The sequence below is a fragment of the Podarcis filfolensis genome (genome assembly GCF_964270895.1).
Source record: "Podarcis filfolensis genome assembly, chromosome: 2".
Classification (NCBI taxonomy): Eukaryota; Metazoa; Chordata; class Lepidosauria; order Squamata; family Lacertidae; genus Podarcis; species Podarcis filfolensis.
The window spans coordinates 67,061,446-67,086,793 of record NC_139605.1 but is presented as its reverse complement, the minus strand read 5'-3'; the positions used below and the strand labels follow the sequence as shown (position 1 = coordinate 67,086,793).

Genomic DNA, 25,348 nt, shown 5'->3' with positions numbered 1-25,348 from the left:
TGTGGCTTAATTTGTCTGCAAGCTCAGTAAGATATAAGCATTTAGTTAAAAACTTGTTCTCGGGGATTTTATATTGACTTGGCTTCTCCAAATTTGCAGTTTAAATGTTTCCCGGCCTATATACTGTATGTGATCTTCTCCCATTTGTATACACTGAGCTGTCTACAAGCAAGTGCAACTGATGCCCCTCCAATAATACGTCCAGGGGTGTGGGGGGGGGTGTTTTGTTACTTGGTCTCTCCACACCATGCTTTGCAGAGGTTTGGCAGCGTTAGCAGTGCTGAAATTAATTGTGGAGGAGGAGGAGGAAGACTTCAGAGCCCCCATCTGCCAGTAACAAGCACTGTGGTATGTGAATGGCTCTGAACGTTCACTGATCTGGAATGAGGCTGACTTCAAACACAGAGGGGTCTGAATGCAGGAAGCAGCTTTTCCTTAGCAAGAAAGAGTTCGGCAGGAATGTCCTTTGTACCTGCCAAGTATTTTGGGGAAGAGGCCCTGTAATAAGTCTCCCTTTAATTAGGTGGAATGACAAGTCGAGAACCTCAAATAAAAATGACTTGCAGTCCAGTCTGGTGAGCTTGTTCACTGAAGCTTAGCTGCAAACACACCTTCCCTAAAAAGCCTTGTAAATGGTGTCAGCTGCACAATATGAGCTACGTATGCAACAATTTAACTTGATGCCTCATGCTGGTTTTGAAATAACTTAAGTAAATAAATATTTCCATTCTACTTTCACAGGGTTTTTTTAAAAAAGCACACACATACAGACACATACAAAAAAAGCACTTTCATTTTGAATAGTCAGAATCGTGGATTGATTTTCCAGTTGAAATAATTTCCATGTCAGGTTCACATTGATGAAAAACTTCCTTGGCAACAACCATTTCTTTTCTTGGGGAATCTTGGCCTATGGAATAATGAATGTCACTTCAGAATTAAACTGCGTTCTCATCTCCAAGGCCCAAATGTTGAAACTTCAAAAGCCTGCTTCCTGTTGTAGCACTTGGCTAGTGTTCAGCATATTTTTACATGTGCTCCTAAGTTTGCAGCAATGTTGCTTGGGTTGCAAGTTTTTAAGCAAGTAATGAACTAGTAGGAATAGTAATAATACTTAGGAGATTTAAAGTGTTGCATATGTCATTGATCCCTCTGTTCAGCCTGTCAAGTAGGCCTCCATCATCATCATCATCATCATCATCATCATTATTATTATTATTATTATTATTATTATTATTATTATTATTCAGGCTTAGGGAGAAGGAGCAGAGAGTTGTCTAAGTTCACCTAATGAGTTCAAGTGTGATTTGGACCTACTGACTCAGAACTCAACAGCCACTGTAATATGCCTATTATTATTGATACAGAGAGGTCTACCCAGGCCTTAACACTAACCCACGAGGGGAGCAAGGGCATAGATCAAAGAGCAGGCACAAACTATTGTGGGAGTTTGAACTACACTCAGTCTTCCAGCTGTGCCACTCATGCTGATCCTGCTCATCTTTACCCTGCACCAGTTTTTAGGGACTAAGGTGCAGAATCAAGAGTAAGCGATGCCATCAACAGCACTCCAAACCCAAAGGTTCCTGCTTCAATTACAGTTAAGGAGAAAGCATTTGGAATCGACATGCAGTAGGATTTGAAATGTCACCCTTTAGGGCTATAGGGAGGGTGCGTCAAGAAGCTTGTGTGCAAATCAACTTGGATCGAGACCTAGTTCTTTAGCAACGTTGCAGAACTGGGAGTATAATAAGCACAGGTAGGGTTTTAAGGTGGCATTAGTGGAACTTTCCTGTAGACCTGTTTAGACCCACCTCCAGCTGAAGCTCACCTCGCCTCACCTCCCCATCGGGACAGAAGCCAATGTACAACAGGAGGCTTCTCCTTTTCCCAAAAATACAAGTCCATGACGAGTCCAGTTGGGAAAAGGGTATGCAGGAAAGGTGGCACCGATATAGATGCTTTATGGACTCTTTCTTCCTGATCCCAGGCAGAGCCAGCCTGTCTGTCCTTTCCAGTCATGTGGATTTAGACAGCCCTATACGTCGGCGCTCACTGCTGGGGCTTCTTTCTCTAGGTAAGTATGAGCTGCCTAAGTCAGGACAAAATCACTCTGCTTCTTTTGCAGTCCACGCCGTTCAAGCTTGCAGCACTTAGGGAGGCTTCTGGGTGGCAGCAACAGGGAAGGGAGTCTCCTGTTTTAGGCAGGTGGCTTTTTAAAATAATAATCCTTTAAAACAACACACAAACTTAGCACGCTCTCAAAAAGGAGTAACACAATTTTGGCTTTGGTCAACAATAGTAGGGGGTGGAGAGAGAGAACCCTCATGAAGATGCTGTAAAGTCCGTCTTCGTGTGAGCACCACCACTGCAGCCTCAAACATCAGTATGTCTCTTAGCCTTATGTGGCTGGAGACAAAAAATAGAGTCTGTAAGTGCTTTGACGAAAGGTTTCACCTCTCATGGTGTGCGCACATTTCTTTTGTTCTATTGTTGCCTGTGGTTAAACAGTTCTTCCTCCCCAGATTTTTTTTTTAATAAACAACAACAATGCAAAACTTTGCAAAAGTTATTTACCAGGCCTGGTAAGAAGGATGAGCACACACATTGCAAGCAATGGTGTCCCTTTTTGCTTTCAGCTCTCAAAAGAACCAACAACGCTGTTGTCTGTCTCCAGCATAAGGCTCCCCTTGTGGTGTCACTTCATAATACTGCAGAACATAATGGGCACCCTTATTACTACCTCTGCAATGGTCATCTTCAGCTAACAAAAGTAGAAATTGGTCTTGTTTGGGACAGAGAACCTGATAAATTCAAACCATCAGGTCAGGTTCTCATTCCTACCTCACTCCACTACTTGAGTCCACTGTCAGCTTTCCTCCATGCATCATGCACTACTTGAGTGCAAGGCAGATGCCTGGCAATGTCCTCCTTGTTCAGTTAATTCCTTGTATGGCCCCTGACAAGAGCCCTCCCTTGGCTTAAGATTGCTGGCTTTGGTAACCTGGAAATGTATGGCAATTTACAATGGCTGAGGATGGTAGTAAACTAGAAGCATCAGTGTACCATGATACAAACGAAATATTTGCTTTTGTCAGGCTGCTCCTTTTTTGGTGGCAGGACTGTGTGCTGCAGTGCCCCCCATGCAACACTTTAAAAAACTTAGACCTGCCTACACAAGGGAACACAATTCCCATTGTCCCTCCAGATCTGCACTACCAATCCAGATGCTGGTTGTGAGTTGTTCAAGAATTCATTAGAAGGATCTGAAGCCAACTTCCATCTTCCTTGTCTGTCTTGAGAAGGTCTGACAGGGATGAGCTTTAACCTACGGGGAGTGTGTGTGTGTGTGTGTGTGTGTGAGAGAGAGAGAGAGAGAGAGAGAGAGAGAGAGAGAGAGATTAGAGATGATAGATAGATAGATAGATAGATAGATAGATAGATAGATAGATAGACGGACCACTTGGCTGGGCATCTCTCTAGCTTTGCCTTCTACTCTGTGTAGTCTTAATGAGAGTGCTCAGTACGTCTCTTGATGAAGACATCATGGGATTTGCTTTAGGAACAGTAGTCAAAAAAGCACTTGATTATGATGAGGACGATAGTATTATTGTTATTACCTTAATTTTCAGCCTGCCGGAGGCAACTACTCCAGTCTAAGCATCTTAATATTTAAGATAAATGACTCTGCAGACCTCCTGGGTTGCCTGACAGTTTCATTCTTCATCATACCGGCATTCCCACTTTACAGGTTTCGCAGACAAGAACACTCACCTCGGCAGATAATGATCAAGCTTCAAGTCATGCTAGTAGATTAAAATCAAGCATCATTTCTTTTTGTGCCAACAGAGCTAATGAACAGTTGGTTGTCTCCCATGGGCAATCCTGCTGTCTCAAGCTTCAGTCATGAAGCTTGGTAAACTGACAGCATCATTCTCCAGTGCTGAAAATATTTTACAAGCCTGATGAAGGGTGTATAAACTATTAATCTTAAGTAGCTGTGCTATGATCGCAATGATAGCATTGGCTTTTCCCTCCCAGGTCCCATTGTGCTCAGAATTGCTCCAGGGAGGCAATGAGGCCTGGAGACAGCGATAATGTTTGTGTTACAGCCCTAACAATACAGTGTCAACAAGTGAGATCTGAATATCCAGCGTGAGGTGCTAGATCACACTGTTAGGCTGAGGCTTAGTGAGAGGGCATCTGCTTCAATCATTGGTATCTCCAGATATGGCTGTGAGAGAACCCTGCCTGAAACCCTGGAGAGCCATGGCCAATCAGAGCTGATGATACTGAGCTAGAAGGACCAATGGCTTAATTCCATATTGTTTTTGCAAAGCAGTTGGTATAAAAAGTTTTGCCCAAGGCCTAACCTGAAATTGGCTTAGCCACACTTCACAGTGTCACTAGGACCATGGATTACTTGGGCAAGACAGCCCCAAACCAAACATACGCAGCCAAAAGCCAGTGCAAAATGCCCACTCTTTGAAACTAAAAAATGGTGTGTGCGCTGAGAACAGTTAAGTACAGCTCTTTAAGTTTAATCACACACCAAATTAAGTCTTGTAGCCTCTATTTAACTGCAGGCCCGATGAGGAGAAAATACCAAGTCAGGCTTGGCATTGCCATCAGCTTCGTCAAGAGCTGCGATGCAGCACTCTTGGGTGTTATTATAGTTCAGGAAGAATGCTTCACTTACAGAAACCCAGCCAGGTGGGTGGGGTATAAATTATAAATTATTATTTCTACAACTGCTAGTACTACAGAATGTCAGGATGGCCTAGGATAATGCAAATGGATGTAAGAGTTACTTCACATGTAAATTGTACTCAGTTAATGGGCTCCTGCTCAGTTGCTACTATGAATATAGAAGGAAAAATTCAAAGAGTGCCACCTAGTGGGCAAACCTCTGTCTCCCAAACACTTGAAAAACAAATCATTAGGTAGGATTGCCATTGCTAAACGTCCCAGTGTTGCCTGTCTTAATTCAATGGCCCTGTTCCAGAATGTGGCAGCTCCACAGAATATAACTAAGGATCCATGCTACAGACCTTTTGCAGCTGCGTAAGCTTTTAGAAACCCATGTTTCCGCTGCTGTGTGTTTTTTGGAATTGTCATTGAATATGCAACCATTCCGTTTTAATATCAGTCTACTGAGCATTCTTAAAGGTGGTCCTCTCTCTCTCTCTCTCTTTCTCTCTCATTTAATTAGCATGAGTCCAACTGCAGTTTGAAACCCAGGAGGTATGTAATCTGTTAAAAAGCCCAGGCAGTCACAAACATGCTTTATGTTACAGGATCACACATCCCTTGATGCTCGGCTCTGGAATGCACACCACAGGAATCCCGCACCCGGGTATCACATCTCCCTCTGGGAAACAAGAGTTTGACCATTACGACCGGAGCATGTAAGTGACCAGGTCTTGAGAGAACGCTTAGGCTGGAACGATATAATTCCGCATCCATTTTGCAACTTTTTGAAGCTGCTTCTCCTTGGCAAAGCAGAGCCAGTATGGTGCCACTTCCAATGGGGAAAAGGTAGCTAGGAGGATGACATTTCATGCCTCTCTCAGCCACTCTGCTTCCCCCTGCCCCAAGGCCTGTTTCGATGAGGGTGGGGAAACTGATGCCCTTCAAATGTTTCTAGATTCCTGTGCCATCATCCCTGACCATTGAGAATGCGGGCTGGGGCTGATGGAAGTTGGAGTCCAACAACACCTGGAGGACCACAGAGGTCCCCAGCCCAGATGCAGACCATTTACAGTTCTGTAAATTGGAACAGTAAATGCAGTGGGTTTTGCCTCAAATTTAATAAATCACAGGTAATATCTGTCTGTGCCAAATCAGGACTGTACAAAGTCCAGTGTTGTGTCTCCAATGGTAGCTACTAGGCCATTGCTGGAGTCTGTATTTTACTGTTAATATATATAATTAAATCTAAGTTTTGGCTCATGGATTTTAGTCTTCTCCCAGCAGCCAAGATTTCCGGTTACCACTCAGTTCTTTTTTACTAACCGGTTGTTGTTTTTTCCTGTTTCCGGCAAGGAAATCACAACCAGAACCAAAGAGAGAGAAGGAAGCCAAGAAGCCTACCATCAAGAAGCCTCTGAACGCTTTCATGCTGTATATGAAAGAGATGCGGGGGACAGTCATTGCTGAGTGCACCTTGAAAGAAAGTGCAGCCATCAATCAGATATTAGGAAGGCGGGTAAGAGCACAAAAAGGAGGTGGGGGTGTTCTGATGACTAGGGAGGCGTCATGGATATGCGCTAGCAAATGCATCTTCAGTACTTCCAGAGGCCGTGGGCTTTTTGGATCCATGGTTTAAGAACATGAAGAGAACCTTGACTAGAAGATCAAGCCTATCTAGTCCACCATATTGTTCTCACAGCACCCAACCTGATGTCTGTGGGAAGCCTACAAGCAGGATCTGAGCACAGGCTTCATCCAGCCTCCTGAAGAGCAAATGCAGACCCAACTCCACTGGGTTGGTAAAGATGGTGGAACATGGCTGGCCTTTCATGCTTGGTGGTGTAGATTTCCAAATGGCCATTTGCAAGCTGAATTAGCTGGAGGTTCCCACAGCACTGTGGACAGGCTGCTTTGCTGCTATTAGGGTAACCATGTTTAGCAAGGAGGTCAATGGGGTGTGTGGGTGTGGGTGTCCTCTCGAGTGAAGCTGGGACTGATGATTGTGGCCCATGCAGGGTATTTCTTTTCTTTAGGATACTCATTAATGGTTTTGAAACCACTCTCTTAGTTGTAGTGGCCTGGCATACTGTATTACAGACTTGCAGCAGAATCTGAAAGGGTCAGCAGAAACTTAGGGAGCCAAGGACTCCGTGCTTTTACTCCACCTCCTCCCTATATAGCCTAAATGTCTTCCACTGAGTGCATTTATGTGGGCTTCCAAGATCCACTATAATGAATTTCATAGATTGTCTCAAGGAACCGTACGTTGCTGTAGGAACTGCCAAGGAAAGCCTTCAACACCTTGCTTTGTGTTTTATTGTCTTTTGCCAGCCTGCTGCCACCTGTGTCAGACTGCATGCCACTCCTCACATCACTGAGCATAATTTATTTTATTATTGGGGTTTTCCAAGGCTGCTATGTTGTCAGGAAATTTAAGCTGCAGCAATATGTTTTCAGCTAAGACTCCACAATTGTTTCTGGATCACTTCTAACATGTAAAGTGCTTTTCACTTCACAAAGCACGCGTCTGCAAAACTGTGTGAGACAAGTCCCAATGATTTTCACTGTGTAAGTGGGGAACTTTTGAGTGAGGCCTTGGGACCTACCAGTGGACCACTCAGTGAGTCTATGGTTGAGCAAGGATTTGACTCTGGGTTCCCCAAGTTCATGATCAGTGGATTTACTGGATTCCTCTCCCCCCCCCCTTAACCTTGGCATACAACTTTCCCTTGTTTCTGTGAGCACAAACCACTGAGCCACACAACTTTAAATTTAATCCCAAGAACTCTACATTATAACTCTGATTTTAAATTTTGTAAGTAAAGACCTAGTTTTTCCTGTACTTTTGTTTGTTTTGTAGAAGCCAAAGGAGGAGAAAACCCACGAAAATAAATGGTTGTTTAGTCCAATGTGGGCTTCTCCATTTTCCCAAAACAGTTTTGTCTTACTTGAGCAGTCAAAATGCTTCACCGTTCATGTCTAGAAATAAGAGACTGTTGCTTTCTGGTTATATGGCAAAGGCTTCCTGCTCCCTGCACACAGCGGTCTATTTGAATAAAAACAGAGAGCAGTGTGCAACTACATTACAGTGACTGGAGTAATGATGTATAAGGACCAAACTAAGTCTTTGCTTAATATGCAGCAGGCACCTCAGCATCTAGCATTTCTTTAGTTGATTACAGGTTCTGGGGGTGGGGCAGGTAATTGTCTGCAGTGCATAGGGAGGAGAGCTTTATCTACTCTCCCCAGCTGCAACCCACCTGAAAATCTCCACTACCATCACCACCACCACTTGGTATGGGTACAAACATTAACGATTTCCCATTGATACCAATGGAAACTTCATTAAATTATTCCCTTGCCTTCCAAAATTCCAGAAACTTTCTGTTTTCTGATTCAGGGTGGTATTGCTGGTCCTCTCAGAAGTGGTTGTGAGCTGCCTCAGCACTGTTTCCATATGTGGAAACTGTTTTCCATATGGCCCTCCAGGTGCTGCTAGCCACACCTCCCATCATCCCTAGCCATTGGAGCTGATGGGAGGTGCAGTTCAGCAACATCTGCAGGGTCAACGGTTCCCCAAACCTGATGTCTGGTATCCACTCTTAGCATTTGCTCTTTTCTGATCAGAGGGGTGGTGTCTCTTGGTGTCTCACGGCTTTCTGTGGTTTCTGTTTCAGTGGCACGCGCTGTCACGGGAGGAACAAGCCAAGTACTATGAACTGGCCCGCAAGGAAAGGCAGCTCCACATGCAGCTCTACCCCGGCTGGTCTGCAAGAGATAACTACGTGAGTACTCTGGGTCTCTGGTGGCCTCGTGAGAATCATATGTCCATGAAGTTTTGATGTTGCCTTTCAAACTGTGTCCCTTTCCAGACATTCAGCCTGGGCATGGGAGAGGCTGAAGTGGGAAGGGGGCACGAGCATCGCAAAAGTGGGATGGGGAACTGGGAGCATGGGCGTCACACACAGCCCCTCCATGCCTGACCTTCACTTGTTTGGGATGGAGGTCTGAAAGGAGCTTTGCAAGTGTGCTTGGGCAAATGCCTTCTCAGGATTTCCAGTATCAGAGAAGCTTGTAAGCTTATGCACCCAAATGCACTCGTGTGTTGCTGTTGTTGTTTTTTAAAAGAAACCTTCAGACTTTCACAGTATGCAAGTGAAGGTCAGATTTGGGAGGGGGGGGGAGAAGCCATGTGCCACTCCCACCACACCCACTTTAGCCCACAGGGCTCCAGGTCAAATCCCTGAAGAGGACTTCTTTTGCAGATAATGGTTTACAGCAATTTTTCTCACAGATAGTGTGCAAATTCAGAGAAGCAATTCCCAAAGAGTTAGATCACAGGGACATATATATAGATAGATGGTCAGGTTGACATTAGACGCAAGGCAGCCAACAATGCTGAGAGGTTTTCACTTTTAGGCTTCTGAATGTTTGGTGGGGCTGCTGGCTTTTCTCCCCTACCTTAACATCAGCTTCCCACACACCGTGGCAAACTGCTTTTGATGTACACAAACACCAAGATCTAGGCACTTCAGTTAGATTAAAAAGAGTTGGGGAAAACCCCTACCGATCTCAAGGAGGTCACCACACTGTTTCCCGGACTAGCACCCAGGTGTTCAAAGGAACCAACAGAGATACAAATTTAACTGGAGGGCAGGAGTGGATCTACTATGAAACTAATGAAGCTTAGGCTCCAGGGCCCTAATCCTGGAGGGAGCCCAGAAGCAACTTGAGTCCACATTGATCTTTGGGTCTAGTAGACCCAATTTGAGTGGCGTGACTCAAATTGTTATTTTATTGTCAGTATTTCAACAATCCCAAAGTTAGAGAGTCGGTAGCACAAGTGTTATAAAGGTGTGGTGATCTGTCACGGAACAATCCCATTGAAGACGATAACAGGACTTACTCAGACCTTGTTGCTGGTGGCAAAGGGGCCCCCATGACAGTTCAAGGTTCAGGGCCCCCAAAATGTAGTTCTGTCACTGCTGGAGGGTCGCTGCAGTAAACTCTTCTGAAACTACTGGGTTTAGGGGGTTAATTTAATGAACTATAATACATCACAATATTTCCAGCAGATTGAACATTGTCATGCTGTAGCTGTTATTCAACAGCTCTTTTTAGCCCAGATGTAGCAGAGTGCAATCCAGATAAAGTTACGTATACCTGATATTAATATCTACATAGAGAGTGGTTGTGGGTATCTGTGTTTGCTCCCTGTTAGTTTGGGTGGCTAAAGTGATTATATATGTAAACTGCCCTGTGATATTTGGATGAAGGGCAGTATATAAATTTAATAAATAAATAAATAACAGAATAAAAATATATATTGGAAGGGAAGAAATAAGAATGCCTGGTGGCAGATGGGAGTTGGGAGTCCAACCATATCCAGAGGGCCTCAGCTTCCCCAACCCTGTGTTAGTGCTTCTGCCTCCATCTTTCCTGCGCCTGTGTGGTGTAGTGCTTAGAGCGGTAGACTCGTAATCTGGGGAACCGGGTTTGCGTCTCCGCTCCTCCACATGCAGCTGCTGGGTGACCTTGGGCCAGTCACACTTCTCTGAAGTCTCTCAGCCCCACTCACCTCACAGAGTGTTTGTTGTGGGGGAGGAAGGGAAAGGAGAATGTTAGCCGCTTTGAGACTCCTTAAGGGGAGTGAAAGGCAGGATATCAAGTCCAAACTCTTATTTTCTTCTACTTCTTTGCATCCCCTCTTTCTATGGGTCTCAGAGGCCCTTGTGCTCTGTATGCCTCCCTCCTTGCTAGCTAAACACAACATCCAAAAACATTTCTCCTAAACTTTTAATCTCTGATCTCTTTCTCCCCCTCCCCTTTTTGCCCTTCTTTAAATTGTAGTAGGCAAGATAGTAGTGGAAAAATATGGTTTTTATTATTATCATCATATTAAATAGTGTTGGTTTCAGGATATGAGGGCCCTGAGCCATGCAGCCATCAGTAAGCCGCCTTAACCCTGAAGAGGCAGCACATAAAAACTGAGAATTCTCTTAATGCTGCATCGGATCTTTTTGGATACTCTTTGCAAAGTGGGAAAGGTAGTACTGTCTGGGCAGTGGTCTCCTCCATGTTGGGCTTGAGCCCCCGGCAAATGTCCAACATCTGGAGCTGGCCAAAGGAATCAAAGTGCAACAACTGCTAATGAGGTGTGACTCCAATATATTCAGTTTCTTGTTTGATTGAAACTTAGCATATTAAGGGTCTGTTTCATAACTAGTAATTTATCTGTTTACACTGTGGAGACACTTTAGTTTGAGGGTTTGCACTCCCTGTTTAGAAGTTCATGGTAATACCCACTTTCCTACTGTCTGTCTCCAGGTGCTCACAGTGCGAAATAGGCAGGAAAGCTGTGAGGTAATAAGCAGTGGTTTCTTTTTAATTTATATGAGCTTGCACTAGATTTATGGTCATCAGAAAAAAGGCCCTCAAGAGAAATTAAAATGCACAGAGAGAAGAGACTCGCAGCTAATAATAATAACCACACCCATATTTGTCTTAGAGCTCTTAATTATATCAATGCAAATAAACATGTATTCTCTCTTGGGTGATATGTCATACTTAACTTTTGTTTGACATGATCATACACTTACCAGGCGAGAGATTAATATTGCTCAATCCATCTTGTTCACGGCTTGCCCCAACATCATGTTCCGCGTTTGCTTTTGGCTCATGCTGACTCTGCATTTTGCATTTCCCAGGTTCACATTGCTAGGTCCTGTTTGCTTCCATTGCCTCTTCTGATCCCATCCAAGGAAGGTGACAAAAGCCCAGGATTTAAAGAAGGCAAATACTGCCCAAATGTCGGCTGATAGCTGAACTGAAGCAAATACTTCAAATTTGATAGTTCCCTTCTCTTTCTGAAATGTGTGCCAAAGATCTTGGGGGTTTAGGAGGCTGTCTGAGTGAACCCAGCATCATCCAAGCTTCTTTGAACTCTACAGTTCATTGATTTGCCTTCATTCTATCATACATTTATCAAATTTGTATCCCACCTCTCCTCCAAGGAATTCAAAGTGGTGTATACATGGCTCTCCGTTTCCATATTACCCTCACAACAACCCTTTGAGGTAGTTTGGGCTGGGAGTTGGCCACTGGCCTAAGTTCACACCCAGTGAGTTTAGTGGCAGAAGATAGAGATTTGAACCCTGGTCTCTCGGGTCATAGACTCAGCACTCTAACCACTACAGCACTCTGTCTGTACCTGTTTCTAGTGGTCCTGCCAGGCCAACACTTCTTTGCTTTAAATTTGAGAGACAATTGGGAAAGGAAGTTGCAGTTTGCAACTGTACTTCCTGTCTGTCCCACCCCCCCAAAAAAACCACCATATGTGAGAGCTTATATCTCATTAAAAGAGGTTCATCCAAGTTGTTTTCGTTGATGCATGCCTGGTTGGCAGCGTTGAAATTTTAAATTTTTTAAGAAAGGGCTTCCCACACCCTCCTCGTAACTTGTCAATGCACATGAACATGCAATTATGGGGCATGTGCCCATCAATGAGCCCTGTATACATTTAGGGAAGTTTTTAATGTTTGATGTTTTACCACTTTTTATTATTACTAATAATAATATTCTGTTGGGAGCTGCCCAGAGTGGCTGAGGAGGCCTAGCCAGATGGACGGGGTATAAATAAATCATATTATTATTATTATGTGCCAACTCTGTGAGCTGCTTTTCCACCCCAGAGTGCAGCTGCAGTGTTTAAAAGCCTGTAGTTGGCTGGGCAGGGCTGTCTGCATGCATCTTCCCTGTAGACTCAGCACCCCGCAAACGCAGTTTGTGCTCCATTGTCAGGTAGCTCTACATCCCAACTTCCTGCACAAGCGCATGTCACCAAATTTACATAGGCAGCTGTCTTATTCCGAGTCGGACCACTGGTCCATCTTGCTCAGTATTGCCTACACCAACAGGCTAGGAGGGGTCTCTCCAAGGTCTACCTGGAGGTGCTGGGAATCAAACCAGAGACCTGCATGCAAGCAGATGCTCTACCACGGAGCTATGGCCCTTTGGCTCCTGTGCATCATTCTCTTCCTATCAGGTGCATGCCAACATGGGTGGTAGTTTCGCAGCATGTGAGCCTAGAGCAAGAGTAGGAAGATCTCTGGTGCTTGGTGGCTACTGTGCAAGAAACATATAGTTAGCCTTAAAGAACAGGGTACTGAGCACTTTCTGAGCCTAGGAATTTGTTTTCAGTGCCAGAACTGAACCAGGTTCACATTCCCTTTTACGCAGAAGTCCACCCACACGGTTAGCTTCCTTTACTTCAGCAGCCGGATTTAGCAAAAGTCAGGTTGCTGTTAAATAATTGAGAGTCAGAAATCCTTGCTCCAGCGATTGCAAATCATCCAGAGATCTGCTCAGGGTCCCCCAGAATTTCTGAATTCAAATCTTTTCCTCCATGCAGATATGCAACTAGCTTAGCCTGGAATCATCTAGCTAAATGTAAAATGAGGATTTTGCATATCGTTTCCTCAAGTGTTTTAGCCAGATGGTTTTCTTCTAAGATGTTTCCTTTCAACTTTTTCACCATTCCCTATTTAGATTAATTTATAAATAGCCTGCTCTGGGAACTGGCAGAGAGTAAGCGTTGGGCAACAACCTGGCCCCATTCTCTGTTGTTTTTATTTTTTTGCCACTGGAGGGAGCCTGTTTGCAGGTAATAGATGGCCCTCTGCTCAGCTTCACCTGTTTGCTTTTCATTTTTGAGAGACCGTTTACACATCTACCTTGTATCATCTAGTTTCGCCAACATATTACCCTTTAAGTGTTCACCTTAAAATGCCCGTGAAGTAGTGGTGTATTGCTTGGGATCCCAAATCCTCATCCCAGGGATAAGAGGAGAGGTGATCAAAGAGATCCTCTAGACTGGTGTTATCTTTCGGGTATATTATTCTATGTGTTGATTACAGTAGATGTATTATGCTTTCCTTGTTCTGCAATTCCATCCCATTATTGCTGTCTGGAAGGGACCGTATACACTGCAGCAAAAGTGGGATAAGAAAAAGAAACCTAGAATATTCATGCTATGGAAAGTTATTTGATTTCAGCAGGAAGTTACAGGATATGCACTGATTGAAAATGAAGCATCATCATTACTGCTGCTGTTGTTGTTAATTTTTTATACCCCATCCATCTGACTGGGTTGCCCGAGCTACTCTGTGTGGCTTCCAACATAATATTACTCCCCCAGAACTTTTGCAGACGTTTGCATATGGCCACCCCAACATGAATGTGCAATTAAAAGGATATCTGGCAGGGCCAATAGGTCAAGTGGCCACATGCAAGAATTTTTGCATGGGAGAACTTTCAGGTCCAACTCTAGATATGTTCAGTTGAAGCTTCTCAGCTAGCAGAGTTGGGAAAGACTACAGAGTGAAATGTGGGGCAAAGGGGACAAAATTCAATGGAATTTACTCCCCTGTATGCATGCATAGGATTGCCACCTTGTACTCAGGTTTCTTGAGCAAGTTGCTTTGTTGCTGAGATTTGCCACTTTATCTTCTGTGGCTTTGGAGAGCTGCTTTGTTGCAGCGGCAAAACATCAGCGAATGCCCGTTTTGCAATGGCACCCCTGGCAATTTCTCAAACATATATTGGAGAATCCACAGCCATAACAAGGTTGAGGGACCCCGAGTTACAGTATTTAACCTCGAAGGACTGAGTGTTCTGCCTCAGAGCAACAAGACCAGTGATGTGGGCTGGCTTAATATAAGGAAATCAGTTCGTGAAAGTGACTGCCTGACTTCTGGGCACTGCATGTTTCCCTCCCCTGTCAAATGAACAGTCAATGGGAAGGCTTAGGAGTAGACTAGGCCCAGGCCCAAAAGTGCTTATGCTGGAAGCCAGGAAGCAGCTGCTTTGGGAATGTCTCTGCCACCCTGCCCACACTGACTGTTAAGCTCTATCCCTGAAGGGAGGAGGAGGAGAAGGAAGAATTTAGGTCAGCTTGCCATCATATGACTTGTCAGGCAGGAAATGAATTCACTCCCACACTTAGGAGCTTTTCTACCTTTACGTAGAGTACAAGGAGTTGTATTTAAACGTTTGCAGGTCTAAAACAGCAACCCCACCAGCAGCCATGACTCCCAAGCCAGCTTTGTTCACGAAGCTTGTGAAGCAACTCATGAGAAAGCAAAGGATGACACATATTCTTTTTTTTTTTACATAACTTTCTTCTTTTACTTATTTCCTTGACCTCCTCACACCTCCCATTTTTGTATTCTAGTTCAAAATTTTTCCTTTCAGCAAATCCTTCCAGCCTTTTTTTTAACCTTAATAATTTATTTTAATATATTGTAATTTTGCGCTCTCTCTTTCATCAATTTCATCAGTTCATTTTTACTTAATCCTTTATATCATTTCTGCCAAAACCACCTAATTTTCTTTTTCCAACATCTTTCTAACAATCCTTGATGACACATATTCAGTGACTGAACCAATGAAAGCACTGAGTGGCGTTTCTTTAATAATTGCTGAGGAAAACAACAGATACGTGCAAAGGAGCCAACTATTTGCCCCAAAGTTGATGGACATTGCCATTCAAGTAGCGTGTGTGCACCGCATCATGTGATTGATTGATTGATTTTATTATATACCGCCTTTCATCGTAAGATCTCAGGGCAGTTCACAGAATAAAATACAGGATAAAAAGCAAGTAAATAAGTAAAACAAACAGCAAAATATTAACCCCCACTTCCCACAGGCACTTTTTAAAGGCTGTAGAATATTAATCGGCCAAAGGCACTTACCTGTTCTTCTCATGTATTTTATTCAAGTTGACACCCCTGGACATAGGGGTGAAATAACGGGGTTGCATCTAACTCTGTCCATGTGCAAATTGAACAGACTTCTGCATGTGCAACGAAACTTCACCTTCATTTCCTTCCCCCTGCAGCCCTCTACACACCCTCAAATTGGTTCTGTAACCCATGGGGATGTTCCAGCCAGATTTTGAGGGTTCATAGGGGACTGCAGGGGGGAAGAGAGGAAGACAAAGTTCAGCGGCATTAGCAGACATCTGTTCATGCAACGTTGGATTCCGCTCACTGAAAACACCAGCCTAAATGTCTTAAGTCTTTTGCAAAAAGGCTTCCTTAATTAATGCATGGTCTCTTGCTCTTGTGTTGCTATGGCTACTTTTCTAATACTCTTTCCTAATAGCTCTCCATTGACGCATCTTATTTGAAGACATTTCTGTTAGGCTGCTGCTTTGTGTTTTGTTTTGTTTTTGTGTGTGTTTTTAAGTAAAGAAATATTAAAGTCCCAAAATGTAGTTTTATTAAGAACAAATATAAGGGCATCATTTCCCAGTACTCTTTCTATATGTTATTAAAAAGTGATGTTCACTAAAAGGGTTGGTCAGCAGAAGACTTTCCAAGTCTTCTGGAGATAAAAACAACCTGATGGAAAATGTGCCAAGCACAGCAGAGGGTGGGGGAATCAACATGGATTCACAATCCACAGGGAAATCCTGTACATGAACTGCAGCTGTGCATGGCCACACTCAATCCAATTTAAAGAGCAGGTTTCCCCTAGAAAAGGAGTGGGGCAAGGGGGAAACTGCTCTAACCTGTGCTTTCTGGGCATGGGAGAAGTGGGAGTGTGGATGAGCCCTTAGTGTGTTGATGCCTCCTTCACCTCCTTCTAGAATGGGGGCAGGGAGTGACATTGAGGAGGCTGCAGGGGGAATCAGCAAAAATTCTACTTTTCCATTAGCAAAAGCTTCTGCTGGATCAAAAGCCCTTCCCAGAAGTGCACCGTGGGATGTGGCCCACTTGAGGTTTGGTGTGTGTTTTGGCCCCTCCTAAGTATCTGCAGGATTTTCAAGAGGTGCTTCATGGTGTGTGAAGACTAAGCAGAGGTGACCTGCTAGCTGGCTACAACTATTCTGTCTGTAAACCCACAGTACTGTTACTATTTTTTACATCAGATGTGACCCAAAATAGTAAATACCCAATGGTTAAAAAAAGAAAATAAATGTACAGTGGTACCTCAGGTTAAGAACTTAATTCGTTCCGGAGGTCCGTTCTTAACCTGAAACTACTTAACCTGAAACACCACTTTAGCTAATGGGGCCTCCTGCTGCCGCTGCGCCACCGGAGCACGATTTCTGTTCTTATCCTGAAGCAAAGTTCTTAACCCGAGGTAATATTTCTGGGTTAGCGGAGTCTGTAACTTGAAGCGTATGTAACCCGAGGTACCACTGTATGTCTGCTTCTTCCCTCCAAGGCCTTCAAAATTCATCTGCCATTTTGTGACTCGAGGTGCTTATAGTTTCCAAGGTTCCTTTTCAGCTGCACAAATGGCTTGTTTGAATTAGCTGGGCTGGGGTGCTGTTCTCTGTATAGGCTCTCTGCTAGGTTGTTTTTCTGTCTGCTTCCTGATGTGCTTTGTGTACGTATTTGGTGCATTGTTTCAGTGCTCCCCGCAGCTGCTCTTTTAACGCTTTCCCCCTTGCTCTTCAGTCTTCTTCAGGCTCTTCGTCCCGTGATCACACAAAGTTTAACTCAGGGCCCCTGGAATTCAGCAGCACCTCGGGGCCGGTTTCCGCGGCAAGGGTAAGCGAATTCTGCAGCGAATGTCCTTCTGCATTACGGCAGTGAGAGTCTGTAACCATCTGCCACTCATGCATCCACCTAACCCAGCGTTGGCTGCAGAATTCCAGGAGCCCTGAGCTTTTCCATGGCCATAGAATTGCTCATTGGCTGTGGAATTTGTTGAGTTGAAGGGAAACAATCAGTGGGCTATGTGTGCTTGTGGCGAGCTTGTGCATCAGTGAAGCGAGTGGACGCTTCATGACAGCACTTTCCTTTTTTTAGGCAAATAGGTCGTTAATATCTGATCAGCTTCAAAAACAAACCATTGCCCTTGGGAGCATTGGTTTCAGGAAAACGCTTGCACAGAACAGAACAAATAAATTGAGGGTTTGCAGGTTGGACAGTGTGGCTTTCCTTTAAAAGCAGTAAAAACAATGCACCCATGACCTGGAACGTATTGGCTTTGCACGTGGTCAAAGGTGACCATCAAGATTTATTTATTTTTTTTGGAGTGGCAATTTCATTTTGAACACAATCAGCCTTCTGAGCTGCAAATGCTGCGGACATTATTTTATTTAAATTTGAATTGGATGCAGCAAAGTAGACAAAGGATGGATTGTTTGCATCCCACAAGGAAATAATGCAGACTCTACTGATTTGAGGTGTCATTGCATGAATATATTTTTTAATAACAATGGGGTTGCTCTTTCTGGATCCAACCAACAAAGGTCCATCTGGTCCAGCATCTTAGTTTCCAGCAGTGGCCAGGCAGAGCCCTCCAGGAAACCCACAAGCAAGGCATGAAGTTGGTGCCCATCCCTTTGCTTGTCCCCAGCATCTGGTAATGATCATGGGTTGTGAAGGTTTGTGTGTCTTGCACATACATATTGCCTCTCTTAAGATACTACTGTCCATGCCAGGATTTTGTCTTACCTGTGGCTTTTGCTAGTCAGCTTGTGCACTAAGGTGACAGCCCATGCATTCTAACCCCCTTCCTTAACTGAATTCCATTCCCACGCGGGGTGTACATGGATAAGCCACCTTGGCTTTTTGCCTCAGCGAAACTGAAAAAGAGGAAGCCTGAAGGGACTCTCCAGAAGTCTATCCATAGGACTTCTGCCTTCCCCCATCCTAGTAACTTATTCAGGCTGTCAGAGTCATGCATGTTTTGTAGCCCACCCTACCCCCAGGGAGAGCAATAGTAAACAGAGCAATTGTTGTATTAATCCAAAAGGCTAATGGGAGAGTCTGGTACTGGTTCCCCTCTCGCCTACTGGTAGTTGATGCTTTCTGGTGGAAGCAGTTGGTAAAGCAGCTAGAAATCTGGCTTTTGGTTCTTCTTGGTGACTGGTGGCAGGAGGACCTGAGCTTTTCTTAGGGGAAGGATCGTGGCTCAGTGGCAGAGCACCTTCTTTGAATGCAGGCTGTCCCAGATTCAATCCCTGGCAACTCTAGGTAGGGCTGGGAGAGACCACCTGTCTTAAATCTTGCAGAGCTGCCAAGTCAGTGCAGTCTGATTCAGTACTGTATAAGGCAGCTTCCTATGTTCCCACAGGAGAAACAGCTCGATGCGCCGTCTTCCTTGACTGCAGCCAACAGTCAAGGCCTCCTTATGCCTGTTATTTGGTGCAGGACATCAAGCTCTGACTTGGCTTTTTATCTTCCGTTTCTCCTGTGCAAAGAATGAGGGGCGCAATTTGCAACAGAGCAGCTCTGGAAGGAGGAAGGTGTTTTAACTTTCCACTAGTCTGTTTTCCTCTGCAACTCAGCAAGCTGCTTTTACCCCGTCCAGTGTTTCTGCTGCAAACGTGTGTCCTGAGCCTGGAAATGGGAGAAAGCAGATGCAGCTAAGGGGCAGCTGAAGGAAGGGAAGGGTGAAGTGCTCTTCTCCTGCCCAAAGCTCCTCTATTGCAAATGGTGCCCTCTAGCCCAGTTTGCACAGAAGCAGCAGCAGTTGGGCTTTCAGGTTAGAGCATAATGTGCCGTGCCGTCTTTAGAACTCAAGGCCAGTGGAGGAGCACATCAAAAATCAAATGCAAGTAGAAAGCTCGTACATCAGAGAGAACACTTGGCTAGAACCTTGTTCCTTGTCATGCTAGCTTTCCATGTGCTGCAACATTTGATGTAGGGAAGCATTCAGATATGCAAAACCCCACGGCCATTCCAATGGGAAATGTCCATAAGGATACCACCACTAGCTGTCTTAAAATGTTAGAATGGATTTTCAGCATTGGAGAGGCAGTCCAAAAACTGTATGTGGCAACTCAAGACAGTTTCCCAAAACCATACACATGGATTTAAAACATGTTTCCATCTTACAGCCAACGCTGGCACAGAGCTTGTAAGACAGTAACTGCCACCAGCATTATGTTTTAATTGTAGTGTTGGGCAGCTGCGTAATAATGTAGGCCTCCCAATGCAAGCAAAATCAATACTATATGGAGAGGAGTGTAAGGAAAGACAATCTGGTTTGATTTTGCCTGCTTTCATCAGTGAAGCGGTTTTTGTGCCTCGCTAATGACAAACATGTTTAAACACTGTTTGAACTTAAAATGGAAAAGGCTTTGTTGTGCTCCATGTTTGCAATCTCGTCTCTGGAAGTGAAAACAAAAAAGCTGCAGTCCTCAACATGTTTACAACAGCGAGTGTCCTCTTGAGGGATTTCCTTCTGAGTGAAATAGGCTGCCCAAGCTTGCAAATACTATGCACTTTTCAAGCTGCTAGTGAGTGCAGTTTCTGTGCCCAAGAAAAATCTGAGGCTAGCATGAAGACATCACAAATGCTGGTGCAAGAAAGATGTGAATAACGAAAAACAGACCTTAGGTTGATCTCACTTTTATTTGTAATAGTTACTTTGACATTATTCTTCATTCAAGGCAAGTTGCTTTGGTGACCAAAGCTCATTTTTAACTATGATGTTCCATGTGCTGTTCCTGAAATACGGTCCAATTTCTCCCCCCGCTTAAAAGACATTTTTAAAAGAGAACTTTTTCATTGATAAAGTAACTTGTGTAGGCTGCAAGCCTGCTGAAAATGAGATCACTGTCCACTTTATTCCACCCATGCACAGCAACCTTTTGCTGGAAATACATTCCTTCACATATGCACAGAATGCAGCTGGTCTTTGTTCAGATGGCTGGTGTGTGTGCATAAAGAAAGTTAGGTTCGCTCCTTAAGCCAGGTCATTGCACCATGGTGGCAGCACACTTTTTTCTGTTTGGGACACAGGAAAGACTGTGGCACAATCCTCATCTATGAGCTCAATATATCCTAGCTGTGGGGAAGAGTGGCAGTCTTTCCGGTATTTCAAAATGTAAGCCAGAGACAATCTATGTGCAGGTAGGCATGAAAAGGGGGCTGGATTCATACCAATTTGTTCCAGCTATGGTCAGGGACCATAATACCTGAGACAATGAGCAAGAGTGCAGTTTGGGATTTTTTGTTTTTGTGTACTGTAAAGGAATGGCATAAAAATTTAATGAATAAACTACCAGTATGAGGCCATTTATGGGGAGGGTCCCTGGCCTCCCCATGCTCTCTGTTTTGACCTCTTTTTAGATTTGCAATCTGCCTTTAGCATATGTTAATTTCAGCCATAATAAATAGCTAACCAATCTCCGGGGGGAGGGGAGTTCCCAAGTAACATCCAATACTAACTGATGTTGGGAAGGGTGTGTGTGTGTGTGTGTGTGTGTGTGTGTGTGTGTGTGTGTGTACACACACAGAGAGAGATTTCTTGCTTTAACTGTAATCGTAGCTTTTCCTTCTTTTACATCTATAGTTCCCAGGGGCTCCTCCCCCAAATCAGCTAAACTGTTGCTTGCAAGATGTAGGTCTGGAATTGGCAGACTGTCAAAAGCTCTACCAAGCTGGTGCCACTCTCAGCCGGCTGGGCAGAATGCTGCACTATGAGTTAATGAGGGGTTACTTCTGAATTAAGAGTTTAAAGCAATAGGTGGATCCATCTCATTTGTGGTTTTCTTTCGGTGTGAAGAAGCATTTGTGTAAAAATGATGTACCTTTTAAACAACATGTCCCTGACTGCCTGTAGAGCATGTTTTGACCACTAGGGGGAGGGTGCTATCTGCAATTGCCAATTGGACACCATACAAGGGGTCTAGATTAGCAAGAATCCATGGTGTTCAGAAATGAAGCAGGCAGTTTGGAAGGGATGAAAGTAGGAGCCTTGGCCACAACCCCCTTATTCCCTCTGGAAAGATATGCCTGTATTTGTTCACTTATGATTTGTGTTCTCCCTCCCTCCCTTTTCTCTCTCTTTGATTCTAGGGGAAAAAGAAAAGACGAACAAGAGAAAAACAGCAAGACTCCAACTCAGGTAAATCCACTGGTGCAAACTCCAGTACATTATCTGGTAACCAACGCTTTGTTTATGTTGGTAGGGGATTAGTTGAGGCAGCTGAACAATAGCTATAATCTTCCTTCGGATTTGCATCTATGGCTTAATGTGACTGGGGTAATCCATATCTATGCTAATACTACCTCCATTTCATCTGTAGACTGGGTTGCTATCTGTGCTTATAAACTTTAATCTGTGTTTCATTTTCATATGAGACCTAACCGCTATTTCTTCTAGCTTTGCTGCTATCTGCAATTGTCTCTCCTGTCTGCTCTCCTCTGACATCAGAGAAAAGGAATACTATTCAGCTCATTCCTAGTTGCATTTTGACACATCAAATTTAGCCCCTTCCTCTTGCCATTAGCTTTTGTGGTTGTTACTGTTGTAGTTTCCCAATCACCTAGTTCTCTGCAAAGATGCAGAAAGCAAAAGGTCTTTAAAATGCAGTACAGTAGCAAATTCCTAACCTGTTATCCAAGAAGGGACTATTTTGCCATAAACTAGATTTCTAGGGCAGGCAGAATCCTAACTCAGAGAGTCTTATACTTCTGAACTGTATCTTTGGGTGCTATCAGGCTAAAGCATCTCATCAGCACAAGCATTTCCACTTGTGAAATACAAGCCCCCGCCCCCATGCACACTTTCCCCAAATCTGCTCCACAGGATTGAGGGGAACTCCTAGAACAAAGTTAGGGGGCACACAGAGTGGGAGAAAGACCAACTGCACAAGCAGTGCTTTGGATAGGAGAAGAGATGGTAAGGGAACAGCTAGCTACAGACAGAACAGGTGAGGTCCCTGTGGACTAGAGGTGGACAAATGTTGCCCCCCCCCCATCTTCAAAAAGTGGAAAAAGTAGGCCCAGGTAACTACCAACCAGTCAACTTGATGATACCAGGAATGTCCTAGAACAGATAATTTAACAGTCAGTCTGTGAGCACTTAGTAATCCCCGCATCCTTTTCTAAGACCCAGCATGGATTTCTCAAAAGCAAGTTATTTCTTTTTTTTATGGAGTTACAAGCTTGGTGAATAAGGGGAATGCTGTGGACACAGCGTATCTTGATTTCAGCAAGGCTTTTGACTAAGTCCCCCATATTCTTGCGGGGAAGCCGGTAAGATGTGGGTTGGATGAGGTAGCTGTTAGGTGGATTTGTAGCTGGTTGAATAACTGAACCCAAAGAGTTCTCCCTCATGGTTCCTCATCATTCTGGGAAAAGGTGACAAGTGAGGTGCTGCACTTCTGTCCTGGGCTTGTTGATGTTCAACATCTTTATAAATGACTTGGATGAAGGAATAGAGGGGATGCTCGTCAAATTTGCAAATGACAACAAACTGGGAGGGGTAGCTAATACCACTGTTCTCCCAGTCGCTGCATTCTTGGCCCTCCCGTATGCGGTTAGTTTTGGTATTTGCCTAAACCTGCTTTGTTTCCTGAAGAGATGCTGCTTCCAGCAGAAACTGGGTTGATGTGGCCTGTTTAGTTTTGTCTCCAGCTGCTAAATTGATGCTGCATCTTTTCTTCTTCCTCTTCCTCCTGCTCTTGCTGCTGTTTGTGCCTCTGCCTTGCCCATTCTCCACCACGCATGCTCCTTCCTCAGATCCTGCTTCTCCTAAGAAATGCAGAGCTCGCTTTGGTCTCAACCAACAAATGGACTGGTGTGGACCGTGCAGGTGTGTATTGGACATCTTTGCTTTCTAAGCTTGTTGCTTACCATGCAGGTTGTTCTTTGCTGTGCAATTTTTATTTTTCATGCCCCTTTTCTGCAGCTGCCCTTGCCCCTAACACTACTAATGGCGCTCCTTATGGCCTGCCTAGGTTTTCCATGGATTTCAACTGTTTATGAGTGATGCTTCCAAAAGCCTTCTACTTCTGAGATGGAAAAGAACAATGACCGGGGGGGGGGGGGATCTTAACCATGCAATCCTATGTATGTCTACTCAGAAGCAAGTTTCTTCCAGTGCAGACAGATGTCTCAGGTTTTTTTTTACATAACAGGAAGGGTGAAAGTTGGCATTCATTTCTCCCTTGTAGCATGGACTCCACCTACCTTCACACTTGCAAGATCTTCCTTTATGGGGTATCACACTGGCAAGGTCTGGATGACCACATAGCCAGGAATCTGGAGCTGGGAATTTCCTGCACTGATGGAGGTTTAGATTAGATCACCTGTTGAGATGCTTTCCAATGGTGTGGTTTTCAGCCCTTCAAAATAAGTTTTTCTAGATTTATGAATCACAAGGTCCAAAAACCTGCTTTCAACAACCTTCCCATGTGCCTTTGTGCCATCACCATCATCCGTTTTCTCTCATTAAAGGGTGGAGTCCTGTTCTTTTATCAGGAGACTTCGATGAAGAGAAAATTGGTTGTCTGAAGAGGGCCAATATAGAAGGGGCATTGCAGCCACTGTGTAACCAGTTCTTTAAGACTGCCACTTCATTGCTGTTCACACCTCCCCACAGAACACAGCATTTGTTACAGGAAAAACTGGTAGTCTCCAGCCACTGTCTAATAAAAGTTGGTGAGCCAGTTATTCTCATTAGCCATTAAGTGGCTTGTCATCTTTTACTAGCAGGCTCTGCATTGAATTTCAGCCTAAAATTATGCAAAGCAATTTAAAAGGTCAACTCACAAGACTAGACTTCTGATTCCCACCCAGCAGCATAACTAATGCCAGTCTTAATAGCTTTCCTTTCAAAATGCAAGAAAATGATTTGCATTAATTAATGAACACTCCCTTTGCTTTTGTGCAGCACTGATTAGTCCAGAAGCAAATGAGCTGGGGCCTTCCTTACACCACCAGCAGAGTATTAGGGTCAAGGGGACATGTTCCTTATATATGTTGTAAGCCGCCCAGAGTGGCTAGGGAAACCTAACCAGATGAGCGGGGTATAAATAATAAAATTATTATTATTTGCAGGCCATGGCCACCTCTGTGCAAGTATATTTTATTCATATAGCAGACTACAGGGTAGCTGGTGATAGGGAAGACAGGTTTGGAGTATGGGCTATACCTGCACCCTCATTCGCACCAATGGGCCTAGTTTGAGGGCTTCTATGCATCAGGGAGCAGAAAGCAGGGCTCTCTACACACATATGACACCTGCTGTTGGCTGGTGTCATAATAGTTGGTTGCTGGTTTTAGTACCTAGGCTAACTGATCTGTGGTGTGTACATACACATGCACACAGAGAAACTTTTTTTCACACTATTACGCTGGTGCTCCACCCTAGAGATATGCAGAACTGCAACATTTGGTAAGAGTGATTTGTGACTTTGTCATCTATGCAATTCAAGTGGGGCATGTTTACATGCAAATATTCTGCCAAGAGATGGAGTGGGGTAAATAGACAAAAATAATCAATAGCATTTATTCCTTCCCATTTATACACCTTCACCCCCATACATTTTACTTAATTTCCCCTCTCCCCAGTTCTGTCATTGTTTTTGAGGGCCACATCCCTTTGGGAAGGTCATTCTGGAATGACCATTTGACCCATCTTTCTAACAATGCAGCACACTATTTCATGCAAGCAAGCTAAGAAGCTGATGTGCACAGTAGCTTTCCAACTTCTTCAGTCATGGAAAATACTCACGCTGCATTCACATGGCATTCTGCAAGTGATGGCAAATACAGTTGATCACACCAAACTTTTCACATCTGCAATTTTTCCATTTCTTTGCTGCTACTCGTAAGCAGAACGCTTAGAACCTGCTGATCTCCCTTTACAAGTATGCTGATGCCACAGAAGGCTAATC

At 44.1% G+C, this 25,348-nt stretch overlaps 1 protein-coding gene across 18 annotated transcripts in view; it reads left to right on the top strand.

The window, feature by feature from the left end:
• The window catches only part of TCF7 (transcription factor 7), a 116,268-nt gene that overhangs the window by 85,523 nt on the left and 5,397 nt on the right, over positions 1-25,348 (top strand). For 5 of the 18 annotated variants that reach the window (XR_014544814.1, XM_083600139.1, XM_083600137.1 and 2 more), the window contains 7 exons: positions 1,991-2,077; positions 5,298-5,408; positions 6,046-6,208; positions 8,370-8,477; positions 17,163-17,255; positions 21,522-21,570; positions 23,190-23,262. Coding sequence is in view for 13 of the 18 variants with exons in the window: in XM_083600139.1 (XP_083456265.1) it covers positions 1,991-2,077; positions 5,298-5,408; positions 6,046-6,208; positions 8,370-8,477; positions 17,163-17,255; positions 21,522-21,570; positions 23,190-23,262 (684 nt within the window). In the remaining 5 variants the exon portion in view is untranslated. Of the gene's footprint in view, positions 1-1,990; positions 2,078-5,297; positions 5,409-6,045; positions 6,209-8,369; positions 8,478-17,162; positions 17,256-21,521; positions 23,263-25,348 lie in introns of all 18 variants that reach the window. The other 13 variants (XR_014544811.1, XR_014544813.1, XM_083600132.1 and 10 more) reach the window with 8 other exon arrangements.